Consider the following 25425-nt stretch of genomic DNA (forward strand, 5'->3'; position numbering starts at 1 on the left):
CACGTCCAAAATCAAATCGGGAATATTTATTTGTATTATAAAATTTAAATGATTTTATAGTGAAACTAGGTCAGCGAGGCTTTTCAGAAACACAAACAACCCTCGCGTTGGTGTGACGTAGCGTACATTGGTATATGTAGTTCAATGCATGTCATCCCCTACTAAAAAAACACAGAACACAAGGCAAACCCCACGCACTTAAAATGTGTTACATTTTATGATATAGAAGATGACATTTTCTTGGCGTTTCTACTTTTATTTTTTATTCTTTGGCATCGTGAAGACAATGTTTACAAACAACAACTGGACTACAAATCCCATTGCAGCACATTGCACAATTGCCTGTTTTCAGGGGGAGAAAGGACTTATTCAACAACATTCTTTACACAGTACGCATGACATCACGGCTCTGGGCGTTTATCGTGTAGTTTATAATAGTTTGGAATTTCTTGCTGTGTTTTCTCTTTCAACCTGTCACTTGTTTCCCAGCGGGAGGGTGTTGTAATCAGTTCGCGCCAAGGTAAAGTCGGCTCCAGCTGGTTGGGAGGTAGTCCTCGTTAGCTAGCTTATTTAGCCAGCAGCTACCAGTAGATTTACGGCTTATATCCGTGGATTCTTTGCCAGGTAGACTACGGCTGCTGAATTGCCACGATGTTTTATTTAGTTTACGACACCGAGAGAGTGGAGACTAAATAATTGATAAGCTTTTGCAACTCATCAACCCGCGTTTGTCTCCGGTCCGAGCGTGGCTAGGTTCGGCCTTTTTTCATTGTATCCTTGCATCGACAAAGTCAGTGCCAGCTTGTTCGACGAGTGAGTCAAATTTAGCCGAGTTGCTGTAAACAAACGAGTCAGCTGTCGATTGGAGAAAACCTCAGGAAGCCAAGTGTCAATTATGGCGCAGCACGATTGCTCTCATGTCGCCAGTTCACAGAAAGCCCTCATGTTGGAAATGAAGAGTCTTCAGGAGGAACCAGTCGAGGGGTTTAAAATAACACTCGTGGACGAAGCTGATATGTACAACTGGGAAGTGGCCATTTTTGGACCCCCCAATACTCACTACGAGGGTGGCTATTTTAAGGTACCAAATACTGTAAGGCATTAACCAGAAGAAAATGTATGACTGTTTCACATTTTGGTGTGTGTGTGTGTGCTAGGCTCGGATCAAGTTCCCTATGGACTACCCTTATTCCCCACCTTCCTTCAGATTCCTCACCAAAATGTGGCATCCCAACATATATGAGGTGAAGTAAACACTTTAATTTATCTTATTGATTTCCTATACCACTTGTACTCAGGGTTACAGTTGATTGGAGTCTATCCCAGCTGACTTTGGGCGAGAGGCGGAGTACGCCCTCGACTGGTTGCCAGTCAACCACAGGGCACATACAAATAAATAACCACTCACATTCACAACTATGGGTCATTTACAGTCTCCAATTAGCCCTAAGTAGCTTTGGTCATGTGGAAGGAAGCTGGAGTTTCTGTAAAAAAAAAAATACACATGTAAGGGAAATGCAGGATAGAAACACTTGATCTCTTGACTGTGCAGCTACTAGACACTCACACAAGCTTTTAATAGTCACATGACAATCAATCAATGATAAATTTCCTCTTTCAGAATGGAGATGTGTGTATTTCAATATTGCACCCTCCAGTGGACGACCCACAGAGTGGAGAACTGCCATCTGAAAGGTGGAATCCCACCCAGAATGTCCGGTAAGCAGGCATCCTCATTATCTGTAGTCATGTACCTCTCTTGGCTCACACACTTGTCACATGACATTTAGTCTTTTCTCAGTTGGCGCACGTTGACCCGACACCATTTGCCGAAATGTGATCTGTGTCTCTCAGCAAACTTCTTCAGTTACAATGCACAATCCAGCGGAACTCCCGGACTTGAACAGAATCTGTTGCTGCATTGTGGTTTGAAAAAAATGTTCCCATGTAAATTAGAATAAAAATAGTCTGATCCAGAGTCAAGCCGCCGCCATCTTAAAATGTTAAAACCGTTTTGAGTAAAATTCTAATATTCACCAACATTAATTCCATGCAAGTCTAAATACAAGACAACCATTGCGTGGAATTTATGTTCTAGTTAAAGAGTACACTACTTGGCTACAGCCAGCAGAGGTGCTGATGATTCCTCATCTGGGTTGTGGGTGTGCTGGAGTCCCAGCTGACTTTGGGCGAGAGGCAGGGACTGCCCAGCCAATCGCAGGGGCACAGACAGACAATCATTCACACTCACGTTCATACCTATGGACAATTTGGAGTCACCAATTAACCTAGCATGTTTTTGGACTGCAAACCCCACACAGAGATGCCCAAGCGATACACAATTCAATATGGATTCTGTGCGTCTTTTATTACTAGCAATATTATACAAAGGAGCCATGACATGTGTCCATTGATTGTCATTTTGTGTAGGACTCCACATTCTTGATGTCATTTTATAATTGGTAGTAGAATTTGTGTTCAAAAGCTGGTAACTGCCTACATTCTTTGATACCTGATTTACAGACTTGCAATGTGTTTAAATTATTTGGAAGCTTGTGTAGCAGACTCTGATTGTGTGACCCCCATTTTGTGCCTTTAGAACTATTTTGCTGAGTGTAATCTCACTGCTGAATGAGCCAAATACCTTCTCTCCTGCCAATGTGGATGCCTCCGTCATGTACCGGAAATGGAGGGATAGCAAGGGCAAAGACCGTGAATATGTTGAGATCATCAGGTAAAAAGCTACACCTATAAAAGTAATAGAAATGTGAATTTAATTGGAGTGTTTTAGTACTGCATTGTCACGGTGTGTCCAATACATTCATATGTGACGACCCAACATAAATACATTTTGTCCGCCACAAATAGATTTGGTGCAACATGTTTGTCCCCTCTCATAAACACATTGCAACACACCTGGTCTGTCAGAGAGGGTGAGGGAGGAGAGACTGGTGTTGCCAACGTCGCAATGTTGTCACTATATTTAGTGAGTAATCAGACCCCTTTTGTAGACACTCTTTTTCACAAAAGCGACTTGCGACAAATCCAGTGGGGAGTGTTTTGGAGACTCTGAAATTGGACCCTTCCTGCCTGTTTAAAGGCAGCATGCACATGACAATATATCAAAGTGTGCAAAATTATCTACTTCATTTTCATTTATTGTGCGATAATTTATTTATTGGTTATTGTCCCAAACTGAGTTATGTGTCCGTATACCAGATTCACAGTCCGAGTTTACCCTCCATAAACCGAGGGTCACCTGTGTTGTGTTTTGTGTGTTATTCTTGTTGTTCAAGGTGTCTGACCTCTTCAAGAGCACCATTGTAAAGGACAACTGTACCTATTTTTGAATTTTGCCCATTATCCACAATCTGAATTTGAGACATGAACATGTATGTATGTCTTTCTCTTTTCTGTGCGTTGTAAATAAATAAAAAGATGCAGGTAATGGAAAACACCTATTCCGCCTATAAAACCCTCTGAGAAACCTCAAAAAACGCAGACACAGAGGTGTGTCCCATTACATGCATTATTTACCTGTCTCTTTTTAGGTGATCTTTACAATGCACAGAAACAAAAAGACGTGTGTGTTCATGTCTTCCGTAAGGATTTTGGATGAAGTCAAAATTCCAAAAACAGTGCAGTTTTCTTTTAAACATGACCACATGTCTTTCTCTCGTCTACATGTTCTAAAGAGGAAAAAAAAGAAGTTCCGGTAATGTTTAAAATGATTTAAAAAATATGGCAAAATATTGCATGCATTTCCATTAAATTTCCCTCGCATATATCGGATGGCCGCATCGTGGCCAGATTTAGGACAAATATAAAAGTGAATGACGTCAATAATACTAGCACAGCAGTGAATGAGATCTTAACCTCACTATTGGAAATAACGTAGGCCTGACGGGCGTAACAGGGCCTAGCTTAATTAACAATTTGTTATGCTCAGAGTCCAATAAAGTTAAATTCTCATTACCTTACGTCTCTTTTCATTGACCAGTCCAGGTACATTGGAAACATAGTCAAGGAAGTGTCTTTTTATAACGGATAAAATCCGATATATGCGTAAAACGGACATTTTCCGGTATACGCATATAACGGATTTCGCTTATATCGGACAAAACCAGTGGGAACAATTGAATCCGATATATCCGAGGTTTACTGTATAAAACATGGTAGGACATTTTTTAGGGGGCTTTATAGTCGAAATAGATGCGTCTCATGACGTGCATTGTTGGCTACCTCATGATTTTTCTCTCTTTAGAACACACAGAAAAGACGTGTGCTCACGTTTCACATAAGGATTGTGGATGATGAGCAAAATTCCAAAAAGGTGCAATTTTCCTTTTTAACAATGTTGAATATCCCGCAGAAAACAAGTATTGGCCACCAAGGCTGAGGCAGAGCGCGACGGCGTGAAGGTGCCCACCACGCTGGCAGAGTATTGCGTCCGCACACGCGCCCCGCCTCCCGACGAGGGCTCTGACCTCTTCTATGACTATTATTACGATGATGACGATGTTGAGGACGGTGACGGCGACTGCTGCTACGATGAAGACGACTCGGGCAACGAGGAGTCATGACATGCCTTTTCCTCATCTTGACCAGTCTTTGCTGACACGTGTGATGTCCCTTTTTACTGCCAGGGTCATCTGAGAAGTCTGAGGTCTACAAGTGAGAAATATTTGACGCCTCCTGTTTGTAAACCAATGAAATGAGCTGATTTGACCTTAGCTTGTGTGCTCTCTGTTAAAGCTGAATTGATGGGCTGGTGTGGATTTGCACCAGCAAGAAAATGTTATCTTTTCATTTTCACTTGGATTCAGAGAGACAAACTAAATATCGCTTTTAAAGTAAAGGGTCATGTGAGGTCGATGCCACTTTGCACTTATGCAAACACAAACAACTTGCAACTTCTTTCATTGCAGCAATTTTCCCTTCCTGATGGTGGTTTTTGCTTACCAGTATTTAGTCTCAGTGACTTCCTGGTGAAGTGGACTACAAATAATACATGAATTTTGACTTTCCCCAAGCGGTATAGTCTGCATGCCAGAAAAACCTTGGAATCATTTTTTTCTCTCTTCTATGGGAGAACAGTTTGCAAGCAATGGTCTGCTCATAACAACGCTTGTTATTAGAGAATCAAGCAAACTCTCGTAAGTGGACAGCCAACTAACTGGCTGGCTGGGGCAAACTGTTGTTTAACAATTTTACTATCAAGAAAATGATCTTTGCTGTGTCTCCCTTGGTTACTGTTGGGTGTGTATTTGTCATTTTGAGTGGGGAATTAATTATATTTACAGATTAAGATCGTGTAGGATTACCGAGGTTCCTCGGGAGTGGGTCGTATTTACTGATCACAGTTGTTTCTCCTCAGGTTAGATGCCTGACTAAATGTTTTTTTTAATGCCCCTGGAAAGTATGTTGTTTTCTTGTCTTTCAGTTTCTGCTTCTTGCAAGCACTATTAGTTATTTCTTTGTGGTTAGACTTAATGCCTGCAGCCTTGCTTGAGAATGTTTTATGTAATGAGATTATTAGGTTTTACATCTTGTGTAGAAAAGATGTCCAAGCAATGATGTTGCAGTGTCAGTCAGGACTATAGAGGATATCCAGCCTTGGAAGTCTGGATGTGGAAAAAGAACAATGCCACCATGTTTTACTTTACCGTTTGTGTTAGTGGTAAGTTGATGTATTTTGATATATATATTTTTTTTAGTGTTCTGTGTTTCTTCGTATATACTTTTCATCACCAGTATTGATTGTTCCATCTGCTCAATTGGATTTCACACTGAATTTCTCAGGATTATTCAATTGCAATCGACATAGTGGATCTTTTTCCAGAGTTAGGGGCACCAAGATTGATATGCACATGTAGCTGTATGGATGATCACCTTGTTTTATTCACCTGTTTATTTTTTTATTTTGGCTATTTAAAAGTGGAAAAATAAAGATTTATTGGAACAAAATCCAAGTGGAGTAAAGAATTAAAATAGTTTTTGAAAATGTTCTCCATTCTGAATTAACGCAAAGTCATAAAGCAATTGCTAAGGAAAGGCATTTAATGAAGTGGCAGGAGTGTTACAAAAGACCATCTGTATAGTTAGTACTTTAAAAAACTGCAGACGAAGTAAGGACCAGCAGAGACAAGGCGACATAAGAAGAAAGAGAGTTGGACACTGAGGACTGAACAGTACATTTAAAATGATAGGAGAGCCTTAAATGGGCTTCTGTAATTATTGCAATGTATCCGAATGCATCACTCGTGACTCAATGCAGACAGTATCAACAGAAGAGAAGTGTGTTGGAGGGTAGGTTTAAAGATGAAAAGATTCAATGTTCAATATTTTACAACTAGACTCTGACCATGGTATTTACTTATTTGCGTTTCTAACAAAAACGGGACTTGCAGGTGTACAGTAGTATATAGAGTAGCTCATTCTCTTCCACACTCCTTTTCAGAAGGTGGCGGTAATGCGCGCTAAAGATCTTGCCACCCACCAATAAACAGAAGACGCTTAGTGATGACGTCAGTAGAAGCGACGCTTTGCGGAAATTTTCTGACTTTCCAACCAATTTTAACAAAGAAACTCCTCAAATAACTGCAATGTCTGTGAATTATGCCGCCGGTCTCTCGCCGTACGCAGACAAGGGCGTGTGCGGACTTCCAGAGGTAATATTTTACCACAGTGCGGGTCATTAAATTCCGAAGAACCGGTTTTAGGTGCCAAGATAGCCCTTTAGCAACCTAATTGGTTTATGGTGGGTTACATAGTTGTGATGCACAAATACTTTCAAATTAAATGTACAGGCTTATTTTTAAACCCCAAAACAAATAAAGGTGGTTGTTAATTTCCTACATTAAGAGCGGAAACTTAATGGGATGACCAGAAAAAGCTACACAATATGCCCAAGGTCCCAACTCTATTGTATAGTCTGCACACGGCGTCTAAACGATACTTGGACAAAACATGACATACTTTTGTCATGACTCTCTTGTAGTTTGTAACACATTTGCACCACTTCTGTGACCAAAACCGTGTTATTTTTTTTTCCCACATTATGTTAAAACAGGTATTTGATGACTCAGATGAGCTGAAAGCAAAGGTAGAGATCCTCGCTCAGCTTATAAAAGAATCTAAGTACATGGTCGTGCACTCAGGAGCAGGAATCAGCACTTCAGCGGGCATTCCTGATTTCAGGTAAGAAATCATCACCTTTTTTGTATTTTATTATTCTAATTTTGAAACTCTAACTTTCTGTTTCTTTATGCCAGTTTCCCATTTATAAAATCTATTTTTATTTGTTGAGCTTCTTGTGGAAACAATGGTCAGTCGCACCCTAAGTGGACATTGTGTGAGGGAGGACTTTCAGTATTAGTGCAGACATGTCAACATGTATTTATTTGGAGATTGACAAAAAAGATTAAAAAAAAAAAAATCCTACTTGATCGAAACTAAAGGTTGCAGATGGCACTTGTGACTGGTCTCAAATACAGTGGAATTGAAATGGATCAGCTTGCATTTGTACAGGGTTTTTTTTTTCGTAGAAATAAAACAACATTTTTGGCATGAACATGTAAGAAATGTGTTTCATTGTGATGTTACAATGCAAGAAAAACAGAAATTGGAATATAATATTTTTTTCTTGTGGCTAAAATGGGTTATTTTGTCTTCTCTTGTAGTGCCATAGTTTGAACAGACGAGGGTGGTAGATTTTAAAAACCAGCACAGCACTTTGATAATGGAAGCAGAATTGACACAAATCATCCATTTAAAATGCCTGCTAAATCATCAGGGCATTTTATTGCCCCTAACTGTTATGTTTGAAAATGTGCATTTGCATCTGCATCTGCTCTCTATTCATGTTTTAGCATTTGTCCTGCACCATTACTGCTCAAACTGGACCAGTTAATATATTGTATGACTTGTCTGCTTGATTGTCAGCAATGCTTTGCTAATGATAGGCTGACACACATTCTAGCACAGTGATTCCACCGAGTATGACGTATGTATGTATTGAATTTAAATTACTTTACCTGTATTTCATACATACAGCAGAATAAGTCAAGGCTCGATTGGTGGTGTGCTGTGAGATGTTTGTAATGTAAAATATTGTATGTGCTCTTGCTTAATAAATACTTAATAAACACTGCCGTAGAAGACCCAGACCAAAATTCATATTACTAAAAATCACCAAATCACATGAATGCACACCTTCAGAGCTCCTCCATGCAGCATCTCTTCTGTGGTGATAAGCAGTAATGAATAACACAAGCTGAGTAATTGAGTGATGTATTCCCATCTCTGGGACATGGAGATAGTATATTTTTGTAATAATTTAGCACCTCCAGAGGATTTTACACTACACTGTATTCAGTTGAGATGCCCATTACTTACACGAGAGAAAGGTGTGATATTGATATGTCATAAATTATCCATATACTTCAGCTAAAGATTGACATTTTTCTTTAAGATGCAAGACATTCCACTTGCTTCTTTCATTTTTTTATGGTCAGTACTCAAATTGAAATAGGATGAATGTTAAATATGAGAAAAATAAGTTAAAAGAAAAATACATAGTAAGTCCAAGCCCGTTTGCAGAAAACAGAAATCACAATAGTATTTAAAAATTATTTTAAAATGGTTCACTGACAGGTATACAGGTATATAATTGGCCTTCACGCGTGTGTATGTCATTTTTATGCACGTTGTGGGAGACAGAAAATAAGCAAAACATTTGATTTGATGAATGTGTGGGACATACTGTAATATTGTGATCCTATTATTATGATAAGCAAAATATCATGGCAGTCTTATATATTCAACATATTCTCTCTCAGGGGTCCAAAAGGTGTGTGGACACTGGAGGAAAAGGGCGAGTCACCTCACTTTGACACCACGTTTGAAGAGGCCCGGCCCAGCCTGACTCACATGGCCCTGCTCGGCCTCCAGCGGGCCGGATACCTGAAGTATATCATCAGCCAGAATGTGGATGGCTTGCATGTGCGATCCGGCTTCCCAAGGTGACTTGGCTTTGTACCATTACGCAGAAGTCGGCCAACAATTAAAATATATATATATATAAATATATATATTCATTCTTGTGATGCTCATTGTGTTTTAGGGATACGCCGGATAGCCACGATATCTTTTAGCATTAGTAGCGCCTTACGCAGCCCAGAAGATCCAGCAATATGTTGTCTTTTCATTTTACACAGAACCCAGCAAAGGCAGGATATTGTCGCATCTGTGTGCACTTTTACAACATCAGACAAACCAGTCAGATTGTGACATTACATTACATGACAGGCAAGAGAAGGGAGTTGTACCGCCATTTTGTTTTACACAGGCGCTGTGTACCTCTGCTGCCTCCGAAGGTGGAATATTGGCAGGACAACATTGTCTCTCCTATTCTACAGCAGTAATGTGCTTTGTGGAGTTTAATTTGAGTCCAATACAGTTTGTGCTTTTGGCAGTAATTTAATTGTAAAAAGGAACATCCTCTTTTACATGTGGGCAGATGATATTTTCATGTTGTTTACAAAGCCAATTCAACTGCTTCACTGCCCGAAAAGTGTGAAAGGAACACTCTGGAAAATAGAAAGTCAGAATCAGGGTTAGGGTTCAACTTTCTTTTGCCATGGCAATGGACTGACCCCAAGCAGCAAATCCAATTACCCACTCAATCCAACCATTCAGCCTGTAATGCAATACCTGCTCTCCCTGGAAGCACTTCCATACATCTGCTTCCCTCCAGTCCATTTTTGTTCTGCCTTTTCTAATAACGCAACCCTGTCACGTCGGCAAGAGAAAATAATTGAAACATGAGAACGGTTGCTGCAATCTGCCAAGTGGAGCACAGTGATGAAGCCTACTGGCCAGAATATTTATGACAGAATATTTATGACAGAACCAATCATCCACGTAGAGCTTGACAACAAGAGTTGTCATGTACACGTCACACACTGTGATCTTAATAACAGATGTCTGTGCTCCTAATAGGGATTTGTTGTCGGAGCTCCATGGAAACATGTTTGTGGAGGAGTGTGAGAAGTGTGGAAGGTACGTTAACACACACTTTTATACATTTTGTTTTATTTTTTTCAAATTTTCAAATGTCACTGTTTGTAATTTAATTGTATGTTACTGATCAAACAATCTGCCATTTGGTTCTTATATAATGAGAGCTTGTTTGATAGCTTTCTGTTTTGTACAACAGTGTGAATTTTCTGTTCTATCTCAAGACGCAAAGTGAGACTTTTTGCTTTCCCAGGCAGTATGTCAGGGAAAAAGTGATCGGCGTGATGGGCCTCAAGCCAACGGGACGATACTGCGATGTGGTGCGATCCAGGGGGCTCAGAGCCTGCAGGTGAATGCACACACACGCACACACATTATTATTTTGATGAAAGAAGCTGAGCACATCTTTACGACCACAGAGGGAAGTTCATCAGTACTATACTGGACTGGGAGGATGCTCTTCCCGACAGAGATCTGAACAAAGCAGACAATGCAAGCAGGTAAAGTTTGTTTTCCCCCAGATGCACTTAAACCACAGTCCACCTTGGGGCTCAACAGCAAATAAGTCTATATTTACTGTAAAAAGCCTCTTTGGTGTTAATGGATACATCAGTGTCCTTTAATGTCCCCCTTTGCCATCTCAATACTGTATTTCCATTCAGGCTTTTCTCAAGGTAATGGTTTTATTATGTGCTGAGTGGGCACAGTGAACTATGTTTGTTCCATCTCAATGTACTCAGTCAGTGACTCATCACATATGTGATTACCATTTACTGTACTTGGCTAAGAAGATGACTCACGTTCCAGGAATTTAAAAAATAAAAAAATGAATTGTGGTCCATCTTTTTAGTTACTGTGTTGGCTTATGCAACTATGTTATTCCATTCGAGTTAAATTAGGATTTTCTCAAACGCCTGCTGTGTTTTGCATGTACTAGACTAGCAGACCTGGCACTGACGCTGGGTACCTCCCTGCAGATCAAACCCAGCGGAGACCTTCCACTCGTCACCAAACGCAAAGGCGGGAAAGTGGTCATTGTCAACCTGCAGCCAACCAAGCATGTATGCTCATTCCTGCACTTTCTGCATAAACTATTTTCTGTAGGAACTATACGGACAAAAGTGTGAACCAATTTAATAATGATGGGGTAGACCTGTAATTCCCAATACAAGATTAACCTATAAACCTAGTAATTTAGTGACAATTAGTAGGGCAGATGCAAGTGTTGGGGGAATGTAACACTAAATACTTGCCATTATTTATCAAATAGAGGCGGTGTATTTTTGGCTTTGTTGTCCATCTTTAGGGACCCTAGTTTCAGCCATTTTTTACAATTATTTCCCCCGTATATAAAAGGTGGTCCTCGGGTTACGGCTTTCTGGGTTTTGGTGTTTCATGATTATGAACGTGTTCCCATAAATTGGATAAAAACTTAATTTTGGTCCATAAACACAGGGCTCACTGGAGAACTACTACTGTATTTTTAGCACGCGCAGGGGAAGAATAATATCTCGCACACTGTGGATGAATAGTGTGTGCCTCATTCAAATCTACAAGGAGTGAATAACATCGCTTTTAAATGTAAAACTCTTTGCACTTTATAATGTCTCCCAAGTGTATAGCAGTCATTTCACATGGAATTGAAAATGAACACAGCTCTGAGAGTGGAGAAACCCATACCAATATTGGCAGCATGTATTGGTATTAAACATTGGGCTATCACTACCATCATTAAGGATAAAGATGGTATCCTTCAGCATGTTAAAGCATCTACATGGCCCTATAAAAGCGACTAATAAAAAAGCAGCGCGGTGATCTCATTGTTTTATTTGTTGTCCTGCCTCTTCTCTTTCCTCCTCCCAATAAGCCACAAACTAAAGGTAAGGAGTTGTTCTCCTTTTTCGTGTAATTAGTTCCATTTAATTATTGTATTTCATATTTTTATTACCATATTTGTATGCTCATGTGTACAGTGTCGGTGACTTGGGAGTTAATTTAGGTATAGAATCCGACTCGCACTAAAACTCGACTTGCATCACAGTCTACAAACGGAACTCTTATGTACCGCGAGGACCACGTAGTATATTAGCATGAACAGACCATGACTTATGTAGTACTTATTCTGATTAAGAGACTGATAAATCCTGGAAAAGAGTCCTTTAACTTAACTTAATTCATATGACATTTGCATGAAATTGTTCCAAAATGTGTGTTCATTACCCCCCCCATTGTGTGTCTTGCAGGACAAGCATGCACACTTGCTTATCCACGGCTACGTAGACGAGGTCATGAAGCAGCTCATGGAACGTCTAGGCTTGGACATCCCGAAGTGGGAGGGGCCAACCGTGTGCGAGAGCTCCACCGCCGCACCCGAAGGCACTGTCGACATCAAGCCTCAGCGCGCTCTTACTGCTGATGTGAACGTCAAAGGTGAACTCGTGAAGAAGGAACGGAAGAGAACAGCAGAATGTCCAGAAGACACAGACGCCATCAAAGAAGAAACGGTGTCTGTAAAGAAGGAGAGGGAAGATCCTCCAGTGGGCGCATGTGACAACAAATAGCCTCAGGTACTTTCCTCACCAGCTGTCCAAAAACATTTTACACAAGAGGCTCACCAGTTTGACTGGCTCTACAGAGGACGCAGTTTGTCGCCTCTTTTTTTTGTCTACTGGAACACTTTGACTTCTTTTTGGTGGTTGAACCTTCCTTATTGATTTCCACCATTTCAGCAGCACCACTTAAACCAAGACTCCTCAGCTCAAAGCCTCACAAAATGACACTCAAGCAAAGACTATGAAATATCTTAGATATGCGGTCAGATATCTGCTACCATGACGGTTTTAAAAATCTAGAACGCATGGCTATAAATAAAGTTTTTAATAAGCTGCAGCGAGGTGTTAGTATGTTATTAAAATGTCTATTTTTAACACTGTGTTCAATTTTTTTGGCCCTCTGGTAAACAAACAGCTGAGCGTCTCCTTGTATGAATGATGTACTGCAATATCTTGTTGTAAATAGACCATTGTTCCTAAATTACATTTTTTAATCCCAGGAGGATTTTTTTTATTTTACCTGTGTTTTGGCAATAAATCCAAGCACAACCTTTGTAGCATAGGTTTGTTTTACAGACTACTGTCTGCACATTGTCAGCGAGAAGTGGCCTACTTTCAGTTGAAAGGCAGCATTATAAAGGCAATTATTCATCAAGATTTTACATAATGCTATGATTTATACTACCATGGGACCTCATTAACATCTTAGGTCAGCGCTGACATGTCCTCTATGCGCTGATATCACATGACAATACTCTTAATTATGCGGCAATAATGACAATTAAAGCATAGAGAGCACTTTTTTTTTTTTTAGCATTACCATGACTTGTCCACAGATGCTTGTGTGCGACGATGCACATTTTTAGGGTGTTTGGCCACATATTTCCCAGAAGTCAATCACTGCTTGCAGTGATTCTTAGCTGTCTATCATTTATTATCATCACAAACATTGACATTTATCTAGTGTCAGTCATTTGTAGAAATGGCCTTGAAAAGGAGATCTACTGATTTTAATTGTGCTGTGGCCTTGTAGCGCGTCAATCACATTCTGGAACAAACATTAACCACTGCATTTGTATTCATTACTAAAACTGGGGATTAGGCCTTCTCCTAAGAAGAGTGTGTTATGTTCCCCTTGCTTTCACGCAATGTGACTGATACTTGTGCACCGAGTGAAGCTGTTGGCAGTCCAAATCTTCTGGCACCTGACTATGGTGGTTGACATTGTTGTTGACTTTGGAAACTGGAGTTTGCATTGACTTTCTTCTTTCTTCCACGTTACTGTTACTAGCCCAAATTGAAAGTGCATTTACCATCACTGAAGCTGTAAAGAAACAGCACGTAGCAATGTGGTCTTAAAAACTCAATAGGAAGACTCCCTTTCATCTCTGATGCATTCACCAGGTCACATCTGATGTGCTGAGTAATTTCTTGGGAAACAGGATTGGATGTTTCTAGGTTCATTATTTCCTATAGAACAGGGGTCTCAAACTCAATTTACCTGGGGGCCACTGGAGCTAGGGTCTGGGCAAGGCTGGGACGCATCAGGTTTTCCAAAAAAAAAAAAAAACGCATTTATAAAAAACAGAAAAATATACAAACTTTTTCAGTGCTTTGGTTCCGTTTCCGATTTTCTACAATAAAAGTTCTGATAAAACATTCCACTGTTCTCAAATATTTTAATTTTTTTTTCTGCACAGAATAAGATGAAAAATAAATAAACAAATCAAGAATAAAGAAAATCAATCAATCAGTAATAAATAAATATAATAATAATAATAATAATAAAACGGCAAATAATAAAAACTTAAGAAACCACATATAGTTGGTGGGTAGACAAATTATTTTTCTCAGATTAAAATGAACAAAGCATTATTAGAGCCCTGTAACATGACAAAACACGACTATAGTCACATTTATACTCTTTTTATTTACAACATATTGCGCAACTGCAGGGTCTTGAGACACATGCTAACTCGCAAACTAGAGAGCTAGCGACCTAAACGGTAGCCTTCAAGTTATTTCCATTAAACTTAAATAGCCAAAAACCTACCACTTCCACATGGATAGGGAGGATAACTATTAACAGTTATTTAACCTTTAACATGAACATTAATCAAACGTAATAATTTTTTCTGGGTACATGATACCATACAGCAGGGGTCGGGAACCTTTTTGGCTACAAGAGCCATGAAGGCCAGATATTTTAAAATGTGTATCTGTGAGAGCCATATACATTTTTTTAAACATTGAATGCAATAAAATGTGTGCATTTTTATGTAGGACCAACAGTTTTAGATATAATGGGCTCTAATTATGTAGACCAGGCACACTACCCCACGCCAATGGGGTGTGGCCAGCACACTTTCGTGAGCAGCGCAGTGTCTAATAATAAATCAAATACTTGCTGCCATTAATGCAACTTCTGCTACTGCATAGTTTTGAACCGTATTCAGTACACGTATTTCATTCTTTTGGCCATCTTTGCCAGAAGGCTTAGTTCTGCAGCTTTAGCTAGGTGACTAAAGGAGGAAAGTTTACATTTACATCTTAATGACCGAGGTAGACTACCGCATTACCCAGTAATAATCGAGTTTTGGTGTTTGACCTGGAAAATATCATCAGGAAAGATAGATATGGTCGGCCGTATTGCAGTAGAAAATAGATGGACGGATTAAAATGCATAAGAAAGTTGTTGATTTTTAATATTTTTAACAGTGATTTCTGTGATGTTTACTTTAAAATGTTAGCAAACATACATTTTTATTGTGGTAAATGCTTGAGAGCCAGATACAGTCATTAAAAGAGCCCTACCTGGCTCCCGAGCCATAGGTTCCCTACCTCTGCCATACAGCATCCATATCAAACTTGCGCGGGCCGCACTAACATTAAACTTTCATATCAAGACGGGGCCGCGTGTTTGAGACCCCTGCTATAGAAACATATTTTGGTTTAGAAATCGGAACATATCAGAGCAGCTTTTGCGGGTTTGTTTATCTTTTATCTGTTCTTGCCTTTACTGTGTATTTAGTATGTGAGATACTTAAGGAATGATAGGTAGTCATCTAATGCAGTGTAAGTATCAGGGCCAAATAAACAACAAATAACCCCCCCCCCCCCCCCCCCCCCCCCCCATAATTGAAATATGATTGACAGTCTATGCCTCCATGGACGCTCATCACTCCCACAAAGCTCTGACTGGGAAATTCTCAGCTGACCTGTCCATGTCCAATAACTTGACATGTGAGGGATGAAATATGTATTTCCTCTGGTGGTTGTCTACACAAAGTAGATTCCTGAAGATGAGAATTAATAATAATGTGTGGAATTGAAACGTGCTGTCAGGAGCTCTGACATTGAAATTGCTGCTGTGCAGATTATGAAGTGATTTGACAGGGAGGGTAATCCAATTGTTTTTGTTTATAGAATTAGACTTCATAATTCATTAACTTATTTATTTTTTATAATGCTTATACTGCCCAGTGTCATAGAGAAGCGGGAGCTATATCTTGTAAGATTCTTGGCAATAGGTTTACTCACAGTCTCTGAGCAGCAATCAATCCCATGCTGTATTTCATCAGTGACCCTATTCATGTTCTCCTCTGCTAAATGATTGTGATTCTGTTTGTCAAGATAATTGCCTCCATGGTGCACACAATAGCGATGCGGGGGTCTGAAATATGTGTATATGTGGTATTTACATGTGGGAAGGTGAAAATGATCCATATTCTGACTTGAAAGGTTTCAAAAGAGCAGAAAACATCATAGCTCTGAGCACGACTTGACTCATTTTCCTTCCCTTTCATCGTTTTCTGCCTGCTGATGTGACGGATAACTTTTCATCACACTTTTGTTTTGTGTTTTTATTTTACGTCACTATTTTACATACATTTTCACAGAACAAAAATCACAGTGCTACAGTGCTCTTGCCTTCAGTCCAGTATGCTGGCGGCACAGTAAATCCTGGTGTATTAGACGAGTGTGAGGTCAGATAGGTCACACAATAAAAGCTCAATGAAATGCAATTTTCACGCTCGAAGGGAAAAGTCTAAATTAAAAATGAAACACGTTACATTGTGCATTCGACCATTATACTGCATTGTTTGGGTGATGAGGAAAAAGTGATTGCATTTTTTGGTTAGGACTATATTGTAAATGTGCAAAATGACACAAAAACATCATGGCGCCTCAAATATCGATCGGTATATTCCAGTCAACAAAGTTTTTTTCGGGAAACCTATGCCTCACAAGTCAAACAAAACGTGGCCTTATAACCATTATCATTAATCGGGCAAAACTTGATTCATTGCCACACAGTCACGCTCATATTCGCCACTAGAGGGCACTGTGCCTCAAATTGTGGTATGAAAACGTACGGACTTGGAAATAGAGGAATAGCTAGCCGACATGATCTTCTGAAGATGAACTTGAGATTGGAGGACTTTTGTGCGTTTCATGTCAAATTGTAAATATTCAGCTACTCAGTATTTGTCTGTTTAAACCTAAACAGTTATTACACTGAAAAAGCGCGAAGGCAAAGCTGTTTAAATTTAGATTATTAGCTAGCTAGTTTGACATAGATGTTAGCCTTCATGCTAGCAAAGTCAGTGTCTTTGATACAGTAAACCTCGGATATATCGGATTCAATTGTTCCCACTGGTTTTGTCCGATATAAGCGAAATCCGTTATATGCGTATACCGGAAAATGTCCGTTTTACGCATATATCGGATTTATATCCGGTATATGCGTAAATTGGATTTTATCCGTTATAAAAAGGCACTTCCTTGACTATGTTTCCAATGTACCTGGACTGGGCAATGAAAAGAGACGTAAGGTAATGAGAATTTAACTTTATTGGACTCTGAGCATAACAAATTGTTAATTAAGCTAGGCCCTGTTACGCCCGTCAGGCCTACGTTATTTCCAATTGTGAGGTTAAGATCTCATTCAATAAATCCCAGGGTGTTTTCTGGCAGAATTTGCCAGAATAACCCAGTTTCGTCGGCATTAAAAATGTCCTCTGCTTTAAAACGTCTCAGAATGTCAGCTAGCTTCGGAGCGCCACGATGCGGCCATCCGATATATGCGAGGGAAATTTAATGGAAATGCATTGGAACGGGACTGGAGATTTTGTCCGAAATAGGCGAAATCCGTTATAAAAAATCCGATATATGCAATGAATTTTTATTGGAAATGCATTACAGAAAAATTGGTTCTTTTTTATCTGTCTGTTGTGAGCGAATTTCCGATATATCCGAGTCCGATATATCCAAGGTTTACTGTAGTTTGGCAGAACAATATTGCAGAACAATTTTCAATCTAAAGTGCTTTTGTTTATGCTTTTTAGCTTATGAATATTGATTTCTTCATGCCCTGAAAACAAAGCCACAACAAATTATATTGTTGTTTCATGCAATGAAATCAATTAGTAAACATGGCGCTACATATCCGGAAGTCCTTGGGAGCGCTTGGGAATGTGGCCAATCACGGCAGAGTGGGTGTACCAAGAGTCGGGACTGAGGTGGAGTATATTAAAAGCAGGTCGGAAGCAGGAAGTCAATTCCAGCCTGCTGAAGTATTTCAAAACTAGCATTCAGTTAGCCCGCCCTTTGGACCTTTGCAAACACAGTGCTTATGTGCGAAATGAGATTTCTCTAGTACAAACTACTACATTGGAATTTAAATTGTGTAATTATTACACCCTGTTTTTAAATGAATGAGGCATAAGACAGTCAAAAGGGATCGTTTCAACTAAACCAAAACTTGAAGGGAAATGCGTAATCTGCTCATTCCACTGCTGCAAACCCTTGGCGGTTTACATATCTCACAGTGCCATGAGAACTTTTAACTGGAGATTGAGACAAGGACAAAGAGGTGGTTGCTCAACAATAACTTTATTGAAACAAACAACCACTCCAAAAACAGCCATCGTCAAATATCTGCAGACCATTGGAAAGTAGAAATTTCTCGCAGGAATAAATGAACATGAAAAAATGCACATTCTCGTCTGTGTAGGCTGCTGACTTATCAATTCATCAGTGCTAATGAGTCATTTTCAAAGTTTGACAGTACTGCTATTTTTTGAGCCTTGATTATTGGTGCATATCCTGTCATGTTGGCAAGCCAGCATCTGTGTGTGTGTGCGCTGATGATGCATACGAGTGTGCTTCATTCACCAATTATGTTAAAAGACTACAAGGTTTCAAGGTTTTTAATACTTTCAATATGCAGAAATATAAAAATTTTAGGATAAATAATACATACAAAGTTGGGCGTCCAGTTTGGCCCACAACCTAAAGTCGGCTTAGAGCTTTGGCCCCCGGTGGGATTGAGTTTGACACCCCTGCTATGGTACCAACAGGCATACAGCACCTTATGATGCCGCAGAAGGGTACCAATGAGAAGAATAACCATAGAACCTGACATGGAACTTTTAAATATCAATTACAATCATCCCTGGTTTATTGCAGTTAATAGTTTCAGACCTGACTGCAATAAGTTAATTTAGTAGGATTCAATATTAATAAATGGAATATTTTCAGCATAAAACACCTCTATGACTTTGTAAATACAGTTTTACTATTATTAGAACACTGTTGACATGATATGATACCCCTAAAGTCACCTGAGACTCCTATAATTCTTTGTTTACATCACAAGCTGCGGTATCACTGCAGGAATACATGAGACGGCTGCAGCTTTAAGCATTAGCAGGCTACCAGGGTAACTAATTAACCTCCAAATTATTTATTCTAAACTTAAGAAAGGATGAAGCCTAAAACTTGCTACTTCCATGTGGAATGGGAAGAGAAACAAATATCACTGCCATTTTATGACCAGCATACTACCTATAACAGGTCTTTCAATATTTTTAAAATAATAACAGGCCATAGTCAACCACGAAACAGCGATCATTAATTCATTTTTGAAAAAACGCAATCGTAAAAGCTCCTGGCCAGCATGAAAGTGAGCAAAAAAATGAGCAGTTTCAGTTTGCATTACACAGCAGTTTATCTCTCTATACATATTATTATAAAATATTTGATTATGGGGCGGCAGACCCCACAGCTAGGAGACCAGGGTTCAATTCCACCCTCGGCCATCTCTGTGTGGAGAGTTTGCATGTTCTGCCCGTGCATGCGTGGGTTTTCTCCGGATACTCCGGTTTCCTCCCACATTCCAAAAACATGCTAGGTTAATTGGCCACTGTGCCAAATTAATTGGGCCAATGTGAGTGTGAATGGTTGTTTGTCTATATGTGCCCTGTGATTGGCTGGCGACCAGTCCAGGGTGTACCCCGCCTCTCGCCCAAAGACCGCTGGGATAGGCTCCAGCACCCCCGCAACCCTTGTGAGGAAAAAGCGGTTGAAAATGAATGAATTTTATTCTGCTAATAGTTTGAGATGCAGTTCACTCACAAAAACTAATTTGATACTATATTGATTGGAAGTCATCCAGTGTCAGTAAACTCAATTTATCATAGAGTACGTCCACCTTGAGAGATGCGTGTAGTATTTAATGCAGAAAAACCCTACAGCCCCATTACGTTCCCGAGATCACATGTTGTCTTTGTGTATCATCACCAAACCGGGGGGTGCTTCCTCCACTCTCCTCCCCCTCAGAGCATGTGTGAAAATGTTCCGGATGGAGCGAGACACCCGCAGAAGAAGCCCCTTGAGTCCAGTGCGGTACTCCTGGCGGATGAGGCAGTACAGGACTGGGTTGAGGCAACTATTTGCCTGGGCCAGGCACACGCTTAGTGGGAAGGCGTAGGCCTGAGCGTTGTAGAAGGCTTTGCTGAAGGGCACCAGATCAAATTTGATCAATATCCCCCACAGGGTCAGAGCCTGGTTGGGCAGCCAGCAGACGAAGAAGGACAGGACTACGATGGTGACAGACCGGGTGACTTTGGAGCGGCGGCGGTGGCGGCCTTGCTCTCCTTCGGACCTTTGTGCGGAAACCTCGCCCAATACGCTGCACACTACACGGCGACTCAGGATGAACCTCAGGAGGAGGAGGTAGCACACGCTGATGATGATCAAAGGAACAACAAATCCCAGAAGCACTTTCTGCATTTGGTAGAGTCCGAGGAGAACTTGAGGATCCCAGTGACCGGAATCTAACTCGGAGAACCTCACCAGGCAGAGCTCATCATCAGCAGACACCTATAGGAACACAATTAATCACAACAATTAATCAAATAATAATAATAATACATTTTTATTTCAAAGCGCCTTTCAGGACACCCAAGGTCGCTGTACAGAAGATATAAAAACACGAATATAAAATACAAGATAAAAGACAACAAACAATGAATAAGAACATACAATAAATAGGTGTGGGGAACCATGTGACGCAGTTAGAGAGAGTAAGCTAGTTTGAACAGATGAGTTTTGAGTTTGGATTTGAAGATGGGAAGGGTGGCAGAGTTACGGAGGTCTGGTGGCAATGAGTTCCAGAGTTTAGTGCTAAGGCGTATATGTTAAATTTGCGGAAGATATGGCCGAGGGGGAGAAGGTAAGTTATGAAAAGAAGGGGCCCCAGGACAGAGCCCTGGGGCACACCTGTGGTGACTGGGGAGGGGTCGGAGGAGAAAGACTTAAGCTGTATGAACTGAGTGCGGTCCAATACCAAATACCAAAATATTTTTAAATGAAACCATTTACCGATTACCAAAAATAGTTGGCGATTTATTGGATAATGATTAATTGCATTAATCGTTGCCTCTCTATACTAATCATAATTCTTTAAAACAGGGGTCTCAAACTCAATTTACCTGGGGGCCACCGGAGCTAGGTTCTGGGTGAAGCCGAGCCGCATCAGGTTTTCAAAAAAAAACCCAAAACGCATTTATTAAAAATTGGGGAAAAAAATCAATAAAAAAACTATCTTCAATGCTTTTGCTTCTGCTATACCCTACACTTTTTCAGTACTTTGGTTCCGGTTTTCCACACCAAAATATCTGATAAAACATTCCACTGTTCTCAAATATCTTAATTTTTTTTTTCTATACACAAAATAAGATTAAAAAAAACAAACAAATTAAGAATAAAGACAATAAATCAATCGGTAATAAATAAGTAAAATAATAATAAAACAGCAAATACGAAAAACTTAAGAAACCACATACAGTTGGTAGAGAAATTATTTTTTTCAGATTCAAATGTACAGTATTAACAGTTATTTAACGTTTAACATGAACATTAATGAAACTTAATAATTTTCCCCAATTAGCAAGTTAGCATCGTACTCAGTTCCATCTGGGAGCAGCGTGGTAACTTTAACAACATGTTTGATGAGATGCTTTATCTTGACGTGTATTTTCCCTTTTATTCCAAATCATTTCCTGCATTTATTTGTACCCAGCGTCATAAGCCTTTAGCTTCGTTGCTAATCCAAAGCAAAACAGGGCAGGGTAACAGGGTAGGGTAACAGGGTAGGGTAACAGTATGGGCGGGGCAAAATCATGTTAATTGTGTCCGGTGTGCACACAGCTTTAAGCTGTCATTTCAACATTAAACTTTGGTATCAAGGTGGGGGCCTCAAAGTAGCGTCTCGCGGGCCGCATTTGGCCCGTGGGCCGCGAGTTTGAGACCCCTGATTTAGAGAGATATTGTCCCATATTGTTTTTTTCCCCCTTAACTAGTCAACAAAATGTACTTAAATGCCCCCAGAAGAGTATGAAAATAGATAGATGGATGCAACTGAGGTCAACAAACCTGAACTGTAGTAGAGTAGATGGAATGCGGTAGTGTGGCCGCCAGTGCCACTACCCAAATAGCAATACTGGCCCACTTTGCTCGAGCAGCGGCCTTCCTTGGACTGGCTATCTTCAGAGAGGTCACCAGCGAGTGGTAGCGGGTCACGCTCATGGCGGTGAGAAAGAAGACGCTGGCATACATGTTCATGGTGGTGACCGAGCTCACAATCTTGCACATGACCCTGCCAAAGGGCCAACGGAAGTCCAGCACGGTGTCCACGGCCCAGAATGGCAGGGTGAGAACGAACTGGAGGTCCGTGAGCGCCAGGCTCATCACGAAACAGTCAATGGAGGAGTGGTGGTGACCACGTCGGCGGAAATGAAGCAGAAAGAGTGCCAGGAGGTTCCCCACCAGCCCGAGGACACACACCACCAGGTAAACAAGAGCAATGAGGACTCGCACCTGGAATGTCACACCAACATACTAGTTACAGTGGTCATGTGGTACACAACATGAACATCTCACATTTGATTTGAACTGAATGTAAGTGGTTAGCTTGCAGGCCACACACCCGAGTTTGATTGCATCCTGGAGTTTGCATGTTTTCCCTGCATTCCCACATTCCAAAAACATGCTAGGTTAATTAGCGAATCCAAACTGTACATAGGTATGAATGTGAGTGTGAATGGTTGTTTGTCTATATGTGCCCTGTGATTGGCTGGCCACCAGTCCAGTCAGCTGGGATAGGCTCCAGCACCCTCGGAAGGATAAGCGGTAGAAAATGAATGAATGATTTTGTCATGCATATCCAGGATCAAGATGTGTTCACTTAGTTTTAATCCAGATTATACACTTTGTCTTCAATGCAGATCTGATTCAGAATTTCATTCATTCATTTTATACCGCTTTTTCCTCACAAACATGCAGAGCCTATCCCAGCTGTCTTTGGGCGAGAGGCGGGGTACACCCTGGACTGGTGGCCAGCCAATCACAGAGCACATATAGACAAACAACCATTCACACTCACATTCATACCTATGGACAATTTGGAGTTATTAACCTAGCATGTTTTTGGAATGTGGGAGGAAACCGGAGTACCCGGAGAAAACCCATGCATGCACAGGGAGAACATGCAAACTCCACACAGAGATGACCAAGGGTGGAATCGAACCCTGGTCTCCTAGCTGTGAGGTCTGCGCGCTAACCACTCGACCGCCGTGCCGCCCTCATCCAGAATTTAAATTTGATAAATGAAATATGGACAATCTTATTTAAGCTGTTTAGATTAGCCCAAAACACTGCCTAAATGAAATATGTATCGTTTATCACAAGATTGATTCAGATTTGATCCTGATTTCACATTAAAGTATTTAAAATTGAACAAAATCTCACTGTTGTTTTCATCAATGATGACGTTGATGAAATTAGTTTTTTTAACAATGCTTTTTTTCATAACAAAAACAAGATGAAATATGGCTCTTCAATGACTAAAACTAAAGTCGTGTGTGTTGTCATTGATGAAAAGCATCTCTTTGTGTGTTCATTTTCTATCAGTACGTTTGTATGTTAAACAGGAGTTGATATGCTTTGTTATCATACGTATGTAGAGTCTGCAAGCTGTGGGCCGTCAGGGTGTGCCACCGAGGTCATGGTGTGCTTAGAAATAAATAAAGTAGTAAGTAATAAAGTACAAGTACAACAGACTCAGCAGTACGGATCCATTTTAATTTGAAAGAACTGAACTGCATGGGTGCCATAATGACAATAATATGCTATCAAAATCTATTTTTGTTTTGCTTGTTTGATAGTTAAGCCGATTAAATTTTTTTAAACATGCTAGTATTTGGTCAGAACACATAATGATGAGCAGAATAAATATGTACATGTGTAAAATATGTGTATATTATTCACTTTGCATACAAAGCGGGTCATCCTGTCCCTCTTTGTATGTTTTCCTCATCCATTTTCCAGTACTACAACATACATTATTTGGTATTATTATTATTCATTCATTCATTTTTTACCGCTTTTTCCTCACGAGGGTCGCCGGGGAGCTGGAGCCTATCCCAGCTGTCTTAAGGCGAGAGGAGGGGTACACCCTGGACTGGTCACCAGCCAATCACAGGGCAGGTATTATTATTATTATTATTATTATTATTATTATTATTATTATTATTATTATTATTATTATTATTAGAAGCATTTTGTCCAAAAGACTGAAAATTGGCTGACAAAAACACTGACTGGACTGAATGCACTGAATTATATCTCAATTGACACGTCAAAGTTTTATCCAGATATAATCCAGTAAATTTAAATTTAACATGGAAAATAAAATTTAGACAAAAATTGTATCTTGGATCTTGGAGCCAAACTTACCGCCATGTTGGCGCTGTCTCCGTGCAGGTCCGCAGAGGACTCCTTGGAGAGGATGTGCAGCCAGCAGTTGAGGGACAGGTTCAAAGCTGCCAGGTTGGACGCTGCGTTCGGGTTGACCAACTTGGACAGTTCGCGGTCGTCCTCCTCTCCCCCACACACGCTCAGCCCACCCGAGGGTGCCGAAGAGCTGCTGTTGCTTTGCATGGCTCGGTGAGACACTTTTAGCGCACTTTTACCACTCCCATTTGTCATTCACTTGGAGAATGTGCAGCGGGCTCAGAGATCTCCATCACTTTCTTCTACAATTTGTGGTGAGTGATCTTCAGATAAATGAATGCAAAATGCAGTTTTTATTAGAGCTGGGCTAACTAGAGTGTGTCAGGCTGCAGCCTTCTCCTCTGCCGATGATGCTGACTCCATCCTGGGGCTTTTATACTCCCTCGCATTCCACTTTTCTCCATTTGGAGGCGCAATTTAGCTCCAATTAAGAAATAACGTTAACATCTGCTGTTTTGCAGATTATTTTTATCTTCCTGGGATTAAATAATCAGTTTATATATATATATATATATATATATATATATATATATATATATACAGTGAAGAAAATAAGTATTTGAACACCCTGCTATTTTGCTATTTCTCCCACTTAGAAATCATGGAGGGGTCTGAAATTTTCATCGTAGGTGCATGTCCACTGTGAGAGAGATAAACTAAAAAGAAAAATCCAGAAATCACAATGCATGATTTTTTAACAATTTATTTGTGTGAT

At 40.2% G+C, this 25425-nt stretch overlaps 3 protein-coding genes across 3 annotated transcripts; 2 read left to right on the forward strand and 1 right to left on the reverse strand.

Moving 5' to 3' along the window:
- The first annotated feature begins 334 nt into the window (after positions 1–334).
- Positions 335–5972, forward strand: cdc34b (cell division cycle 34 homolog (S. cerevisiae) b). The gene is made up of 5 exons (XM_058066838.1): positions 335–1081; positions 1158–1244; positions 1622–1719; positions 2600–2734; positions 4373–5972. The coding sequence occupies exons 1-5, from the start codon at positions 896–898 to the stop codon at positions 4581–4583; spliced, it is 717 nt and encodes a 238-aa protein (XP_057922821.1). The 5' UTR covers positions 335–895; the 3' UTR covers positions 4584–5972.
- A 492-nt stretch (positions 5973–6464) lies between these two features.
- On the forward strand, positions 6465–12909 carry sirt6 (sirtuin 6). Its single transcript, XM_058066837.1, has 8 exons — positions 6465–6671; positions 7073–7200; positions 8841–9023; positions 10003–10062; positions 10274–10369; positions 10440–10520; positions 10958–11081; positions 12264–12909. Exons 1-8 carry the CDS (start codon positions 6606–6608, stop codon positions 12579–12581), a joined length of 1056 nt encoding a protein of 351 aa, XP_057922820.1. The 5' UTR covers positions 6465–6605; the 3' UTR covers positions 12582–12909.
- A 6839-nt stretch (positions 12910–19748) lies between these two features.
- Positions 19749–24992, reverse strand: LOC131125561 (relaxin-3 receptor 1-like). The gene is made up of 3 exons (XM_058067214.1): positions 24654–24992; positions 22293–22736; positions 19749–20738 (listed from the first exon to the last, which is right to left on the reverse strand). Exons 1-3 carry the CDS (start codon positions 24903–24905, stop codon positions 20130–20132), a joined length of 1305 nt encoding a protein of 434 aa, XP_057923197.1. The 5' UTR covers positions 24906–24992; the 3' UTR covers positions 19749–20129.
- Between the last annotated feature and the right edge of the window lie 433 nt (positions 24993–25425).

The sequence above is a fragment of the Doryrhamphus excisus genome, chromosome 3 (assembly GCF_030265055.1).
Source record: "Doryrhamphus excisus isolate RoL2022-K1 chromosome 3, RoL_Dexc_1.0, whole genome shotgun sequence".
NCBI classification, from domain to species: domain Eukaryota; kingdom Metazoa; phylum Chordata; class Actinopteri; order Syngnathiformes; family Syngnathidae; genus Doryrhamphus; species Doryrhamphus excisus.